At 39.3% G+C, this 18,556-nt stretch overlaps 1 protein-coding gene across 1 annotated transcript in view; it reads right to left on the bottom strand.

The window, feature by feature from the left end:
- The window catches only part of EFCAB5 (EF-hand calcium binding domain 5), a 155,488-nt gene that overhangs the window by 23,092 nt on the left and 113,840 nt on the right, over positions 1-18,556 (bottom strand). The window contains exons 15-18 of the mRNA XM_006165478.1: positions 7,481-7,770; positions 3,428-3,597; positions 2,237-2,465; positions 769-921 (exon numbers count right to left, since the gene is read on the bottom strand). Coding sequence (XP_006165540.1) covers positions 769-921; positions 2,237-2,465; positions 3,428-3,597; positions 7,481-7,770 — 842 coding nt within the window. The remainder of the gene's footprint in view (positions 1-768; positions 922-2,236; positions 2,466-3,427; positions 3,598-7,480; positions 7,771-18,556) is intronic.

Raw genomic sequence — 18,556 nt, 5'->3', positions numbered from 1 at the left:
AAATGAAGGAGAAGGGATTGTGGTGTGATCACACTCCACTGGGGAAAGAGAGTGCTATTTCCTTCTCCCTCTCTGGTGAGTGCACGTGCTCTCTGGTAATTTAAAAAAACGTATTGGGGCCAGCAGATGGCATGGTAGCTAAGGTGCTGGACTCCCACATGGCTGACCACGGTTTGAGTCCTGGACGTGGCAACCTGCTTTCTCACTTTCTCTCTCTCACTCTCTCTGGTCAAATAAATAATAATAATAATAAATAAAATTGAATAATTCTTTTAAAAAATGTATTGACTGGGAAAAAGCAAACAAATGTAACCTAAAAAAATTAAAAATAATTCTTTCTTGGGTTTCCCAAATTGGAACTTTTTACCAGATACTTTTACTAAGCACCTGACTTGCCCTGTGGACAAAGTCCATCTAGGCTGGAAGGACAAAGGTAACATGCAGAGGGACGCAAACATGAGAAGTGGACAGATAACAGACATGAGAGAGCCTTGATGGTATTGAATCTCTGGATCTGGTCCTCCTGGAAGCCAACTTGACTCCTACGCTTTCTCCATTCTAGTCATATGAGACAGTCAGTTTTCCTTTTTGCCCAAGGCAGCTTGAGATGGATTCCTGTCACTTACAACAAAAGGTTTTGGGTTGGTATCATGGGAACTATGTCCCCCAGTTACCCTAATAACTAGTTAATATGGCTTACAAATATTGTAAGAAAATAACGTCTGGATCCTCTATTGGAGAGGTCAGACATTACCACGCCTGGCCTACCTGGTCTGGGTTCGGCTCAATGAAATATGTAGTGATGGAGGTGATGCTGGGTGCGATGTCATAGAGCCAGCTGATACCAGTGATCACGATATGCAGGATGTGCTCCCGGCTGTGGACGTGGTGATAGGCAGTGCTAAAGACACTGGCAACGCCCTGCAGAAGCAGAACATTCACATTGCCTTTTCTTTTTTAAAATAGTGAAATAAGTGGCAATGCATTAACAGGATTTTCTTTGTTTTCTTCTTGAAGAGTGAGAGAGAGAAAAGGAGAGAGAAGAGATGACATTTTTTGACAAGGTTTCACCATATCATAATCTTCCTGTCCAGTCTCTCAAATAGCTCGAATGACAGGCACTTGAGTGTGTTCAGGTGGGCCTGGGAACTTAACTGGGCTCCCATGTATGTCTTCCAGCCTCCTGTTTAGTGGTGTTATCTATATGCCACTGTGGCTGGGCCTGTGCTGTCTTTCTAATAGATGATCATCTATTTCCTACAAATTAATCATCACTTCTCTAAAGGCAGTATTCCAGATTCTGCTATAAAAAAGAATCAGCAAGGAATCAAAGGTGTAAAGAGATTCATAGATACTTTCTATCTTCCTTCACTGCAATTTCTTTTTTAAATTTAGGTTATTGTCATAGGCAGCATGCACTCACCGGAGAGAGAGACAAAAAGACAGTGAGAGGGGAAAGTGATAAGTCATGCCCCAGAGGGGATGGCCATGCCACAATCACTTCTCCATTCTCCTCTCCAGATTTTGGGCACACATACACAGGTTCGTGGCATGATTTTTGAGCCACTGGGTCTGGGACTTGAGCCATGGTTGGCGGTGTGAGAGTCTAGCACCCCAACGACTACGCCACTGCTGGCCCACAGTTTCTATCCTATAAAATCAAATAGAAATACTTGTAGAAATGGCCTAGCTATTTCATAGTCTGAAAAGTGCCTATTTTTTGGTGATTTAATTTGAAAACATGGAACACTCAAAAGACAGTTTTTTTCCTTCATTCTTTATCCTCAAAAATTATAGCATCAAAATCAAGAGCTATTGGGATGTATATTACTTAGCACCATTTGTAGAAAGAACAAAGGATTTCTAGGTATCACTACTGATAATATACAAATATACTATATCCTTTCTAAAAGGTCGACCCTACTTTGTGGGTCTTAGTGGTCTAACCACGGATTTCTATTCTGCAGCATACCGTTTTATCCCTATGATTAATGCTATGAGATACACATTAACTACATTCTCAGAAAGGCTGAGATATGGATGTGCAACTGAGGTGGAGAGGTCTTCCCTAAGTGGTGGGGAACCTCTCCAATGACTGATACACTTACGGGGAACCACAAGTGTGATGACATTGTCTATGTACACAGCTTTACTCTTATCTGGATTCAGGTTCCACTGTTTAAAAAGTGTAGGAAAGGCTATCCTACCATTGCTCTTGAAGACTTTAATGACTTTCCTGATAGAATCTGATCTCATGAGGTAGGAAGATGTTTATTTCATGAGGATCTCTAAGAGTGTCAACAGCCATGACCCCAAAGATCCTCATATATGCATCCTGAAGAGGAAGAGCCAGGAATGATCCATTACGATCTTCCTTCTCGCGAGCCTCATTCCAGAAGAAGATGTTCCCATGGTACTGAACTTGGGGGACGTGGATTGGTTTCCCTTCATCCACGACTGTAAAGCTGAGGAGAAGGAATATGAGGATGGGAGAAGAACAAGGTGAGGGTTTAGATTAAACCATGGAGGAAACTAGATCAATTCTCCAATCACAATCATTGACATTATATATCAGAGAAGTGGATTCACATATCATTGCTGATATGGAGGACTTGACTTGAGAGAAAGGTTTTTCTCTTTTTCAAATAATTATTTATTTAATTGTATTTATTATTATTATTGTATTTGCTATAGGGCACACATGCTCACCAGAGAGAAAATTCCAAAAAAAAGCAAGCTGCCAGATCTAGGACTTGAATCACAGTAGGTCATGTGGGAGTCTAGTGCCTTAACCATCATATTATTCGCTGGTCCCGACAGAAAGACTTAAAACAAACTTAGATCTTTTTTTTTTTTTTTTTTTTTTTGAGAGGGTTTTTCCTATGGGACATGCGCGCTTTTGCTATAGGGCATGTGCACTTGCCAGAGATGACAGAGAGAGCCGGAGAGACAGAAAGCAAGAAATCACCCCCCAGGGGGGGATGGCCACGCCGCAATCCCTTTTCCTCCATTCTCCTCTTGGGATCTTGGGCACACATGCACACACACCTGGACTACTGTGTCCTGGACTTGAACCTCAGTCGACTACATGGGAGTCCAGCGACACAGCCATTATGCTAACTGCTGATCCCACAAACTTAGATCTTAACAGAGAAAGCATATGTAAACAAGATGCAGGAGACATAAATTATAGAGCAGACAGAAATAACTGAGCAGAGTCCCTGTATGGCAAATCATTGCTCAAGGGCAGCTCTAAAATGATCACGTGGAATCATCTTGAACTGGAAGGAAGCCCATCAGCTCCCACTTCAAAAGCATTGGTGACTGATGCATTTTTCTCCCAAACACTTAACTAGGATTTTGATACTAGTTTACTTCAGAAAGGAATTTTTTTTATAGAGTGAAACCAGCCTCTTGAAGTTCTTACCTGATGCCCTTCATGTCCCTGTAGAGTACTTTGTTCAGTACAAATGGAGCATCGTCTAAGGTACAAGCCACATTCCTCAACAGAATTTTCCCTCGATCAGGCAGTAGTAGGTTTTCTTCTAAGAGGGAAATGTGGGCACTAATCTTCTTATTTCCATGGGCTTCAGCATCCTATGGCAAAATGCTTATGACCATATATTTACGAATAACCAAAGAACTCCCCTAATCATGTCTCTCTTCACTAGCCAATTTGTGCATTTGGCCCCAATAATTTCATTTTCCCAAATAAATAATGTGGATGTTACTATTAATGGACAGAAGGGGAAAGTTGACACCAGAGCTATCTACCAAACCTAAATTTTAGTGAGCAGAATAGATTTCCTTTATGCCAAATAGTCTGATTTACTGAAAAACAAAAACAAAACTCCTCAAGTCTATTCAAATTTAGGTAGGCAACAGCAGTGTTGGCAGTGGAGGCCAGGGAAGAATGGGGCACCTCAGCGGGGCACCAACGGGGACGTGGGGTGGGAATGGGGTGAAGGATGGCACAGACGGTGTGTGCAGTTCAGGACACCACATGACGAGCATCTTGGAGACGTTGGTGCTGCCCAACGGCGGGATATGAAGTCTACCACACACAAAAAAGCATGAGACTCTTCCATCCCTAGTTCTTTTATCCAATATAATACACATGTGTACATAAGCATATCAAGCAGTGACTAAAAAAAAACTCACAAAAGGGCACACAAAAGAATGTTTGGGTAAAAATATATTTGCCCTGCTTTATGTCTTGGCACTAGTGATAATATGCATAGGTCACCTGTCCACCACTCTCCTACCTTAACAGACATCAAATTACCAAGCACGTCGCTAAGTGATTACTATCATACTTGAAAAAAATGATATGCTTCACAACGATACAATTATTATTTTTTTTAAAAAAAAGACAAGTGTCTAACATGCAGCTTACACATATGACAATTCTGCATTAACACTGAGAGCAGATTACACAACGGTTTTAGAAAACACATCAGTTATTTCCAAACAGCAAAATGACAAGGGTCTACAACTACAGTTTAAGGCATATCAGCATATTTTAAAATGACGTAGACAAAGTTCTAATGCTGTTCACAGCTTCGAGTCATTTAAAAAGTTCCCTTCATACCTACATACACACTGTATACTGTGTAGGTCATAATTCCCACTGGAGCGCCATATCCGTCCTGTCAGGGAAAGCAGGACTTGTGGAAGCTGAGACTTGACAATTCCAGACATTTGCAAATGGCAAAGTAAAGGGATCTGAATGGACTGTTCTGGCTGGACCACACAGAGACAGTATGACTGAGGTCGGTAACAGCTGAAAAACCTGGCTCGACAGTTTGGATGGGAAACACTTACAGAGATGGGAAGGAAGAGAGGAAACCGAGTCTACGGGAGGTGCACAAGGTATGGAGAATAAGCCTTACTGCTGGTGAGTGACAAAGCAGAGAAGGGTAAGTCACCTGTGCCCAGCGTTACGTCAAATAATTCCCCTGGTTGAGATGCCCTTTGTGGACAAAACCTTGATCAGTTAGTAAAGAGCCTAAACCAGGAAAACAGAGTCTCTGAACTGCTGGTAAATTCTCATCAATGTTTTCCATCACGTTCTGCAGCATATGCAGCTAATGGGTATGTAAGGTTCAGAAGCAACACAAAAGTGATGTGCCCGGTGTGAGTTCTAAGCCACCAGGTCCAGGACATGAACCGCGGTCGACTATGTGGGAGTCCAGTGACATAGCCATTACGCTAACTGCTGGTTCCCAAGTTTAGAGGTTTAAAACTTGGATCTCCATGAACTGTAATCATATTGTCTGGCCTACAGTTAAAAGTACTTTAGAGAGTAGGACCAGCAGATGGCATAATGATTATGTCCCTGGACTCCCATGTAGTTGACCGCTATTTGAGTCCTGGACCCAACGGCTTAAATTTATGCTGGCCTCATGTGCATGTGTACCCAAAATACCAAGAGGAGAATAGAGGAGAATGGATTATGGCATGGCCATCTCTCTGGAGGGTGATTTCTCACTTTCTGTCTCTCTGGCGAGCACACGTACTCTATAGCAAAAATCTCTCTCAAAAAAATTTTTTTTTAGCGAGCTAGAGCAAGAATGTTATCTTCATTTCATTTTTAAATAAAAGAATTATTTTATTTAACTTTATTAATTATTATTATCATTATTATTTTCCAGTTTTATCAGAGAGAGACAGAGAGAGACAGAGAGGAAGTGAGAAAGCAAACCACCAGGTCTGAGACTTGAACTGTGGTTGGCCGTGTGGGAGTCCAGCACCTTTAACCACCATGCAACTTGCCGGCCCCCTTCATTTCATTCTTGACCATGATGTTAATGTGAAAAAAATTGCTATCAAGGAATTCTTATCACAGTTTGGGTATTTGACCTATGTCATTTAAGGAAAGTATTTCTTGGGGCCCAAGACCGCAGATGCCCTGAAATTGTAATTTCTAATTAATAGCTGAAAACACCCTGTACCTAAAACATCAGGTTGTCAGAAAAGTCTTGACACATTTTTGCATAGGAAAACATAAGAAAATCCTTCATGACTTTTCTGATGCCCCAATATTATTATGTTACTGATAATATTATGCATTAGCACATATATTAAACACAAATAAATAGGGAAATGAAAGACACTTTTCTTATTATTTATATCTTCTTTCTGTATATTTGAATTTTGTTTTTCATTCTTTTTTCTTTTGCCTTTCATCCTCCTGTCCACATGCATGATCTATGGAGTAATTAACAAATATGTAGAATATTTCTCTTAGAGTATCACAGATCTCTCCAATAAGTTGGAGTAGAGCTTTTCACTGAGAGGTCTCTCAGCACCATTTTCAACTGTTTTGGAAAATTCAGCCATTCAGTTGATGATTCTAATGAGCAAGTGTTGCTAGCTGAGATGAACAGCACAGGTTCTCTGGGTTAATGAGAACTGTAATGTATGTAAAAGGTAATGGTACTGTTTCAGTCCAGGAGAAGCAGAAATCTGGAAGGCTCTGAGGAGGTTGCAAGACTTTGGGCATTGATCCCTCAGGACCATGTATTCTTTTTCTAAAAATACTTATTTTATTTGTTGTCATTATTATTATTATTATTTAATTTGCTATACAGCATGTGGACTCATCAGAGAGAGCACGTGGTCTCTCAGAGAGAGAAATAAAGTGAGAAAGCAAAGCTGCCAAGTCTGGGACTTGAACCACGGTCAGCCATGTGAGAGTCCAGCACCTTGACTACCATGCCAACTGCTGGCCCCAGGACCATGTATTCTAAGTGACAAGATTCTTCTTTTTTTCTTTTTGAAGAGGTTTTTGCTATAGAGCGAATTCGCTCGCCAGAAAGACAGAGAGAGACAGAGAGATAGAAAGCAAGAAATCAGCCCCCGGGGGGCTGGCCACGCCGCAATCCCTTCTCCTTCATTCTCCTCTTGGGATCTTGGGCACATGCGCACACACGCCTGGTGTTAGTTTAAGCCACCGGGTCCGGGACTCGAACTGCAGTCAACTACGTGGGAGTCTAGCGACATAGCCATTACACTAACTGCTGGTCCCCTAAGTGACAAGATTCTATAATAATCTTAGTTTGGTTCTAGACAGTTCCATAAAATGTGGTGTAATGTTGGATTCTACTTTAGAAATAATTTATGATTTAAATATTTTCTTTTAAACTGACTTCCAGAACATTATACAAGGGAAATGTAGCTTGAATGGTTTGCACATCCCCTTGCTGGTATTTATCATTGTCTCTTCTGGACTTATTTGACTCTCAGCACAAATGAAATGAGAACCCAAGACATTTTTTTCCTACATTGGTCTTTTCTATTTTTCTTCCCTGCTTCTATCTCATCAACCAGTAATTATTCCAGTTGCATCTTTCCTAGGTTTTGGGTCATTTGTAATGTATTGTATTGAATAAAACATCTATAGCACCATCTACTGATTTTTCAAGAGAATTCACCATGCCCCTCTGATAACCATTGAACATCACTTTAGGAAACATACCTGGGTGAGGGCTTTAAAGGTCTCAGTGTACACTGGCTCCAGGGACACCCCACTTGTCTCTGCAGCTTGCTGGATATGGTGCAGCCACTTCCGTCTGGCACAATTCCGCAGACTTTCAATATGGCTTCTCTCTAAAGCATCCATCAGAAATTCCACAACACTTTCCAGAACTTGATCTTCATTGCCCCTAAGTTCAGACACGACCAATTCTATGTACTTCTGAAATTGTTTTGAAGACAACCTCACTTCATGATTAGGGTGTGGCATTGGAAATTGGATGTGTAGTTTAGCTAAAAGATAAAAACATAAAGGCAAGAACAAACCAAAAGTTCATTTATCCATGGGAGAAAATTTTATTCTCTTCTTACAGCAAACTGAAGTCCTTGACAACTGCTCTCCATGGAAAACCAGATACATTGAAGGCATCTCCGAGCCCATAGGAATATTTTACAGACTTCCCATGCTGAAGTAAATGTAACTCCTATGACATCTATACTGTTTTTTTTTTTAATTTTTATTTTATTTCTTAATCTTTCATTTTTGCCATAAGATGCATGCACTCTCCAGAGAGAGACAGAGTGAGGCAGAGAGGGATAGTGAGAAATGATTCCCTAGAGGGAATGGCCACACCACAATTGCTTCTCTTCCATTCTCCTCGTGGGATCTTGGATGTGTATGCAAATTCACCTGGCATGATTTTAGAGTCACTGGGTCCAGGACTATAACTGCAATTGGTTATGTAGGTATCAGTACCTAACCACCATGTCAGTTGCTGTCCTTGTTTTGATTTATTTGTTCATTTTAAAAGACTTATTAAATTAAATTAAACTAATTTATTTATTTTAATTTGACCAGAGAGGGACAGAGCAAGAGAGAAAGTGAGAAAGTAAGCCACCAGGTCTGGGACTCAAATCGTGGTCAGCCATGTGAGAGTTCAGCGTCCCCAACCACCATGCCATCTGCCAGCCTGTTTTATTTATTTATTTATTTATTTATTTATTTATTTATTTATTTATTTTTGAGACGTTTTTGCGTGCCAGAAAGAGAGAGACAGAGAGACAGAAAGTGAGAAATCACCCCACAGAAGGGATGGCCATGTTACAATCCCTTCTCCTCCCTTCTCTCTCGGGATCTTGGGCATGCATGTACACATGCCCAGCATGAGTTTAAGCCACCGGGTCCAGGACTTGAACTGCAGTCGACTACATGGGAGTCCAGCAACATAGCCATTATACCAACTGCTAGTCCTGGCCCTGATTTATTTTAATGGTACTACTTAACCTGGTAAGACTCTAGGATCTATTGGGTTGTTGTTGGTAAAGTCATGATGCAGTTTTGCATAGACAAACAGAAAAATACATCATGAGTTTCCAGAAGACCTAATACTTCAATTCCTTTCTACCTTTTGCCTTCCATATCCAATAAGCCACTTAATCTTACCCTGCTACTTGTCACTATATCACTATTTTTAGGAAGGGTCTCACTATATCATGATCTTCCTCCTTCATCTTTCCAAGTAGCTGGGTCGGGTCTTTGAGTGCATGACACTGCATCCACTTTTTTAGGGCAGGCCAAAGATTGAATTTGGGCTTCCCATGTGGCTTCAGTCAACCAATGCACACTACTACAGCTGGGCCTTGGCAGTAAGTCTCATGGCCACGCCTCCCCATTCCTACTTTTATAACCCCCAGCTAGTTTTTAAACATCATTTTATAATTGATTTATTATTAATATAATTTATTGATTTAATTTATAATTCATATAAAACTAAATTCAAGCATAATTCATGTTACATAATTCATCCTACCACATTTGGGTCCCATCTATTTCCATTCTGCCTCTAATATCATAAAGGAATTATTTGCTCTGGTATACTCATTCTTTTATGCTCCCTAACCATGCCTTGAATACTTTGGCATTCAAATCTCATTTATTTTAGTAATTGTACAAGCGTGAATCCACTACCAAACTAAACATTACCAGTATCTTACATCTCCCTTTACGTCCTGCCCTCTTCCATCAACTGCCTTCTTGCATATCCCAACTCTGGCAATATCCTGAAATTTAGCGTTATATTTCCCTTCTTTTTCCTTTTGCTGATAGTGTTACAGTTATATAACAATATAGCATTACACACAAACACACACACACACACACACACACACACACACACTTATAAACATGTTTTCAGTTGTTCAGTTTTGCCAATTTGTAAACTTTAGAAAAAGTTTATCAAACTATAATTTTCTGGAACTTGCTATTTAATCCAACGTTAATGTATCTATCCTTGTTATTCCTGCAGCTGTGACGCACTCATTTTCATCATTGTATGCCATCATGTGATCATATCATCATCGATTTGTTTATCCTTCTGTTAATGGGTGTATAGGTTGTTTTCAACATTTTGCTCTTATGAACAGTACTGTGAGCATTTTTGTATATCTCCTAGTATATATGTGCTAGTTTCTTTGACATTCCTTATAAATTAATAAGTCATATTATGGACCCTTCCTCTTTAAAGAGTACATATCTTTCCCTTTTAAAGTATGAATCAAAGTCTCTCCTTGCTCAAGAAGACTTCCACTGTGGTTTCTCCTTCCCATGAAGGACAATAACATCCATTCTGTACCATTTATTTGACAATGAACAAATACTGCCTGATAAGTTTAGTCATCTTATTATGTGCACTCTTCTCATTCTTATAGTTGAACGTTTATTGATTTTTTTTTGTTGTTCTTTAGCTTCCATTCATTTTCTCCTGGTGTTTGTATCTCCAATTTGCTCTGAGGAAACCAGCCCACTCCCATTTCAGTTCATGTGTTTGAGTGGAAGTCCACTCACAGTTCTAGAGGTGGAGGATGCATCTCAAGATTAAGTCAGTCAAGGCATTCTATTCCTCTAGTCAGAGTGGTTGGTTTAGTACAGACTAACGTGACTTTTTGTTTGAGTGATTAGGAGGAGGATATTTTCCTTTTCATTCCCATTGGACTTGAATGAACCTGTGAGGATGTGAGACTTGTGATGTGAGGAGATTATCACAAGGGGAGAGGTTGTATTACAAAGGAGTTAAGACAGAAGAGAGTAGGGCCAGACTGAAAGCAAGAGAAAAAGAACCAGGCACTTGTCCTAATGGCATTATTTGAGTTTTCAAATCTAGTTGTGTCCTGAACTAGTCCTGGATATTTCCATTTCATGAACCAATAATTTAATTTTTGCTTAAGAACTTCAAGTTGGAGTTTCTGTGACTTGAACCAAAAAGATCCCAATGAATAATTAAAAGTACTGGGGTCAGCAGGTGGCATGGTGATTAAGGGTGCTAGACTCCTGCATGGCCAACCACTGTTTGAGTCTCAGACCTGGTGACTTGCTTTCTCTCTCTCTCTCACACTCTGTCCCTCTCTGGTCAAATTAAAATAAATAAATAAAGTTAAATAAAATACTTTTTTGTTTTGTTTTGCTATAGGGTGCGTGCGCTCGCCAGAAAGACAGAGAGGACAGAGAGAGACAGAAAATGAGAAATCACCCCCCAGGGGGTATGGCCATGCCACAATCCCTTCTCCTCCTTTCTCCTTTCGGGATCTTGGGCACGCACGCACACACACGGTGTGAGTTTAAGCCACCGGGTCTGGGACTCAAACCATAGTCGGCTACATGGGAGTCCAGCGACATAGCCATTACGCAAACTGCTGGTCCCTAAAATAATTTTTTTTAAAGTACCTTGTGGGTTCTTCCTCTTCTATTTCTTCTTCTCTTTTTTCTCTTTTTATTCCTTTCCCTTTTTAATTTGCTCCTAAGATCATGAGGTGGGCCAGAGCAAACTGCTCTTGGCCAGGGAAAGTCAACATGGCACATAGCAGGGTATAAGGGTCCAAATGGGTTAAGGAGGGCATCTGTGCATAGGTGGTTTGTCATGGGTTGTCAAAACTTGAGAGTACAGTAAGGAGGTATCCTCCGGGTAGAAGGGCAACCTTAAGTCCATGTGGTGAAGAGGATGGCCCTACACAGAGGTGGTTTAGCTTGGGTGTCAGAACTCAGTGAGATGAAGAGGGCATCCATGTGGGGTGGATCACAACATGGAGTATTTGACCTGAACAAGGTAAAGAGGGCATCCAACAGAAGAGACAGTATGGCCTGTGAAGACAGAACCTAAACAAGATTAAGGGAATATTTATGTGGAGAGGCAGTCCAACATGAGGAATTAGAGCCCAGTGAAAGTGAGGAGGATTTCCAGGTAGGAGGTCTGCTCAGCATGGGAAGTCAAAGCCTGAAAGGTTTGAGGAGGGTACCTATGTGAGAAAATGCTTTGGTCTGAAGTGGCAGAACCTAGGGCACATGTGAAGGGCATCCACTTGAGAGGCAATCTTGCGGGATGTCATAGCCTGAGCAGAATGAGGAGGGCAACCATGTGAGAAGAGAAGATTAGGGCCAGGTGTTGGAATTTTAGTAATAAGGACCTCAAAGTGAGAGAAAGGACAGCAGCAGTGATGGAAGATTAGTTCCATGGAGAACTAATGGAATGACTGGGAGATTGATCAAATAAATAAACATATTTAGGACAACACGAGCAAGAAAAAGGAAGTTACAAAAATGGAAAGGGGAGAAAACTAGAATGAACCCTATTGTGTTGGATTAAAGTTGGAGGTATTGAGATAAACATGAGGGTTTTTTTTTCTTTCTTTCTTTTAAATTTTTTGAGAGAGATTTTTATTATAGAGGGTTTGTGTTTGCTGAAGAAAAAGAGAGACAGAAAGCAAGAAATCACTCCCCAGAGGGGACTGCCACACCACAATCCCTTCTCCTCCACTCTCTTCTCAGAAGTTTGGGCATGTGTGCACACGCACCTGGCATGAGTTTGAAGTCACTGGGTCTGGGACTCAAACTGTGGTTGGCCAATGTGGGAGTCCAGTGACATAACCATTACGCCATCTGCTGGTCTTAATCGCGAGTTGTTTTTGTTTGTTTGTTTGTTTTGTTTTAGAGGTTTTTGCTATAGGGCACGTGTGCTCACCAGAAAGACAGAGACAGAGAAACAGAAAGCAAGAAATTCCCTCCCCCAGGGGGCATGGCCACACTGCAATCCCTTCTCCTTCATTCTCCTCTCGGGATCGTGGGCACGCACACACACACGTGCCGTGTGAGTTTAAGCCACTGGGTCTGGGACTCAAACCACGGTCGACTACATGGGAGTCCAGTGACATAGCCATTATGCCAACTGCTGGTCCCACCAAGAATTTTTTTTTAATATTGATACACAGAAAAGAATATCTAGGAATAACTGAACCAAATAAGTACAAGATTACTACTATGAAAATTACAAAAAACTGAACAAAGAAATGAAAAAAGATATATACACATACACACATAAATACACACACAAAGGAAAGGCATCCCTTGTTATAGATTGGAAAAATCAGTGTAGTTTAAATGTCAACATTACCCTAAGTGATCTACAAATTCAGTGCAATTCCTATTACAATTCTTTTAACATTATTTGGAGAAAAAGAAAAAAAAAATCAAAGTTTGCCTAGAATCACAAAAGTCTCTGTATTGTTAAAGCAATAATATAGGAAAGAAGTAAAGTTGAAAGCATCTTGCTACCTGACTTCAAAATATATTACAAAGCCATCATAACCAAAAAAGCATGGTGCTGGCACCAAAACATACACATAAACAAATGGAGAATCCAGAAATAAACCCAACAACATATAGCAATGAGTTTTTGACAAAGATCACATGACAACCCAGTGGAGAAAATAAAGTGTATTTTGCAACAAATGGTGCTGGGAAAATTGGATATCCACTAGCAGAAAAATGAAACTAGACTCCCCACTATCACCATTTACAAAAATTAACTCAAAATGGACTAACAACTTAAACATAAAGCTCAAAAGATAAAACTACTGGAGAAAACACTAGGAGACACTTGGAGACACTGTAATATGCAAAGATTTCTTGAGTAAGACCCCCTAATGCAAGGGCAATAACTCCAAAAATATATAAGTAGAATTACTTCAAGCTAAAAATATTCTACACAGTGAAGTAAACAATAGAGTGAAGAGACAATCCACAGAATGGGAAAAAATATCTGTAAACAAATGATGCTTCAGATAGGAAATTGTTAACCAGAATATGTAGGGAACTCAAACAACCAAATGCAAAAAGAAGAACAATCCAATTTAAAAATGAGCAAATGAGTTGAATGATAACTCTCTAAGAAAGACATAATTGACAAAAAGCATATGAAGAAATGTTCATCATCTCTTATCATAAATAAAATGTAAATCAAAACCACAATGAAAGATCACTGAACACCAGTCCAAATGGCAATTATCAAAAAAACTAAGAAGGACAAGTGCTGGCAAGGTTGTGGTGAAAAAGGAACCCTCCTATACTGTTGGTAGGAAAGTAAATTAGTACAGCTACTGTGGAAATCAATATGGAGGTTTCTCAGAAATCTACAAACTGGACCAGCAGGTGGCATGGTGGTTGAGGTGTTGAACTCCCACATGGCTGACCGTGGTTTGAGTCTGGACCTGATGGCTTTCTTTCTCTTTCTTTCTCTCTCTTTCTCTGGTGAGCACAGGTACCCTATGGCAAAAATTTAAAAAAAATAATAAATTAGTTAAATAAATAACTTTTTAAAAATCTACAAATTGGGGAACCAGCAGGTGACGTGGTGATTAAGGCAGTGCACACTCCCACATGGCTGACCACAGTTTGAGTCCTAGACCTAGTGGCTTGCTTTCTCACTTTCCCTCTCTTTCTCTGTTTCTCTCTGGTCAAATTAAAATAAATGAATGAATAAATAAAAATTAAATAAATAATCATTTAGGGAGAAAAAAATCTACAAATTGGAATACCATATGATCCAGTAATTCTACTTTTTGGAATTTATTCAAAGGACAGGAAAACACTCAGTTGGAAAGACATTTGCTCATTCATATTTATTTCAGCATATTCACAATTGTTAAGATATGGAATCAACCTAAGTGTTCAACAACTGATGAGTGGATTGAAGAAATGTGGCTCATATAAACCATGGATTGCTCCCCAGCCATAAAGAATGGCAAGATTCTGTCATTTGATTCACACTGGATAAATATAAATTTAATGTAAAGTGAAATAAGCCAGACTACAAAAGACAAACATTGTGTATTTCTGCTCAATATATGCCAAATGTTTGCACTCTATGGCAGAAAGATCTGAAGATACACTAACGAGGAGGGAGCCAGTCAGGTAGCATGGTGGTTATGGCAGCTGGATCCTACATGGCTGACTGTGTGGTTCAAATCTCAGACCCGGTGGCTTAAAAGACATGCCAGGCATATGTGCATTCATGTTCAAAATCCTGAGAGGGAAAATGGAGGTTAAGGGATCGAGGCATAGTCATCCCCCAATAAAGTGATTTCTCACTTTCCCCCTCTCTCTCTCTCTCGCTCCACTTTCTCCCTATAGCAAATTAAAAAGAAAAAAAGGTAGTAGGGAGGGCAAATGTAGATATCAGAGATTGTATGGTAGGTTGATGGAAAGTAGAGAGCAGGTGGGAGGGACTTAGGGAAAAAGCATTTAACAGTCAAAAGAATGTAAAGTTCTTTGTTGAAAATAATGTACATGGTATGAATCGATAGTCATATGTTACATGTATGCTTTGAATATCCATAATGTATGCCATAAAAATATACAGCAATTAAATGTAAATGAGAAATCATTTTTAATGATGAAAAATATTAATGGTAGAATCTAAGTGTATATTAATCACTGTAAAATTTTCAGCTTTGCTCTTTTTAAAATTCTTCATAATAAAATGTTAGGAGTAAGGAGGGTAAGACCCAGGAGTCAGACTGAAAGGACTCCTAGTGTCTAAATTTGTGACAATATGAGCACGAAAGCAAATAATGATAATATTGGATTATAACATATTCAATAAAGTAGGAAACCATGAATATATACTGCTATAAATGAACAAAGAAAAACTTTGACAAATCAAAGGGAAGGACTGCTTATATGGTTTGAAAGTATACCCACAAAATCCATATTTATTGCAAAGTAGGAGAGAGTAACTTTCAAGTAGAAGCGTCTGACAGAATCATCTTAACTGGTTAAAGTTATCATGGGGCTTCTGTGAGGATTCAGTGAGAAGAACGCAGCATTGTTTATGTGATATATTTCTGTCAAAGATGAATAACACGAACTTAATCATGAAGAAACATTACACAAACCCAAATGAAAAACATACTACAACCAACCAGCCTATCATCTTCCAAAGTGTCAAGGTCATGGAAACCAAGCAAAGACTGAGGAGTTTCTTATCCTAGAGTTCCAGAGCAAAGGAATAGCAGTAGTTTTACACTATCATTTGATCATTTTTCAGTTTCTTTGAAAAACACTTTGTGTGCTTTTCAATGAGACTTTTAAATAGATATGGTTCTTGATATTCAAGATTCCTAGGATTTGGTGACAGAATGCATTGCCAAAATATGCTAACTTTAAGAGAGTTAAAGGGGCCAGCAGATGGTGTGATGGTTGGGGTGCTGGACTCCCATATGGCCAATCACAGTTTGAGTCTTGAACCTAGCAGCTTGAATTCTCATTCTCTCTCTCTCTCTCTCTCTCTTTCTCTCTCTCTGGTGAGCACATGTGCCCTATAGACAATTTTAATAATGATGATGATAAATAAAATTCAATAAATAATTCTTTAAAAAAGAGTTAAATGTCCTACTTACTTAAATAGAAATTTATATATTAAAGCTAATCTAATCATTTTGGGGCCAGCAGGTGGCACAGTGGTGAGGGTGCTGGATTCTCACATGGCCAACCATGGTTTGAGTCCTGGACCTGGTAGTTTGCTTTCTTGCTTTCCCTTTCTCTCTCTGGTCAAATTTAAAAACAAAATAATAATAATAATAGCAAATAAAATAATTATTTTTTAAAAAGATAATCTAATCATTTAAATAGAAAAACAAAAGGTAAACACACTGTAAATGTTAATATCTACTCCATGAGAGGTAAAAGGGGAAGAGTGATTTGTTCCATTAAATTCTACCATGTGGGAGTGAAACGGTGGCATAGGAATAAAGTGTAATGTTCTGTGATGCAATCCTACATGGAAAGATCCTTGGTTCATATCTGGGAGCCTTCCTGACTTTGCCAGGCATATGTCTGCCATGATTTAGGGCTGGCTGAAGGCTGAGGGTGGGGGAGATCACAGCATCATGACCCTTTTAGGGGTGTTGTCTCTCTGTCTCTCTTTGACTCTCGCTCATTGAAGAAAAAATAAATAAAATTCTATAGTGTAGACAGGTCACATATACTACAGCTTTTTCTTTGTGATACTTCTGCCTAAAAGATTAGGCTGTATTTTTTTTTATTGGATTCTCACATGGCCAACCATGGTTTGAGTCCTGGACCTGGTAGTTTGCTTTCTTGCTTTCCCTTTCTCTCTCTGGTCAAATTTAAAAACAAAATAATAATAATAATAGCAAATAAAATAATTATTTTTTAAAAAGATAATCTAATCATTTAAATAGAAAAACAAAAGGTAAACACACTGTAAATGTTAATATCTACTCCATGAGAGGTAAAAGGGGAAGAGTGATTTGTTCCATTAAATTCTACCATGTGGGAGTGAAACGGTGGCATAGGAATAAAGTGTAATGTTCTGTGATGCAATCCTACATGGAAAGATCCTTGGTTCATATCTGGGAGCCTTCCTGACTTTGCCAGGCATATGTCTGCCATGATTTAGGGCTGGCTGAAGGCTGAGGGTGGGGGAGATCACAGCATCATGACCCTTTTAGGGGTGTTGTCTCTCTGTCTCTCTTTGACTCTCGCTCATTGAAGAAAAAATAAATAAAATTCTATAGTGTAGACAGGTCACATATACTACAGCTTTTTCTTTGTGATACTTCTGCCTAAAAGATTAGGCTGTATTTTTTTTTATTAGGAATAAAAAGAGAAAATGACTAGCCAGAAGTTTCAAGTTTCCTCTTCCATACAGAAAACTTCCATTTTAAGTACACCAGCAGAAACATTTCTAGAAACTTCTAAGCTTGTGACTTTACGCTAATTAAATCTCCATTTTTAAAAATCTTGGACACAGAAGAGATAAGCACTGTAGAGCAAAACAATAAACAGACAAACAAAAAAGCTATTTGAAGCCTTGCCAATTAGTTATTAGCTAAGAGCTCAAATTCACGATTTTCTTTCTCTTGTAAAAGAGGCTAAATCTATTTTTCGTCTTTATTGCATCTGCTAAGCTAAGCAATCATCTCAGACAAAGTGGCTACCAATCTGTTCATGGAGAGTCATTTTGTGTAAGCCTGCCCTTGGAGAGGATGATGTGCTCTGCTTACATGTTCATCTGGCAGCACATTCTGGCTCCTCACTGCTTTTCTCATTCTCGCTCGCTGCCCTTGGCCCTTTACATTTTATGTTTTTTACCTATCCCTATTGCTGTACTGCACTCATACAGGATTCTATATAATTCCATATAATTAGACTTCATATACCCCAACATGTAGAACTTCCTTATAACAGTATCCTTAATTTCTGGACTTCATCATGTCTAATGCCTTCATTTTACAAACAAGGACACCTGGGTCCACGAAGGTTAAGTAACTTGTCAAAGGTCACATGGCCACTTAGTGAAGATCCAGTATTGGACGAACTATCCTGAGTATTGTCTAGTGTTCTTTGTAGAATATATTTATGAATTATGAAACATGCCTCTCTTATATAGAAACAACCTCGTTATGCCTTTTGCAATTTCATTAAATGAATTGTCTTTGGATGAAGTTTAAGGTAAGCAGTGTAGTATAATGTATGAAGACAACTTACTGAAGAATACGACAAGTGATAACTTAGGTACATTTGAACATCAGTCAATACAATGATGTTTTTTTCTTTTGGAGAGGTTTTTGTTATAGGCCATGCACACTCGCCAGAAAGACAGAGAGAGACAGAGAGATAGAAAGCAAGAAACCGTTCCCCAAGGGGGATGGCCATGCCACAATCCCTTCTCCTCCATTCTCCTCTCGGGATCTTGGGCACGCACGTGCACACACCTGGCCTAAGTCT

Source organism: Tupaia chinensis, unplaced genomic scaffold, assembly GCF_000334495.1.
Source record: "Tupaia chinensis unplaced genomic scaffold, TupChi_1.0 Scaffold143921_1, whole genome shotgun sequence".
Lineage (NCBI taxonomy): Eukaryota > Metazoa > Chordata > Mammalia > Scandentia > Tupaiidae > Tupaia > Tupaia belangeri.
The sequence above is the reverse complement of the archived record's forward strand: the minus strand, read 5'-3'. Positions and strand labels throughout refer to the sequence as shown.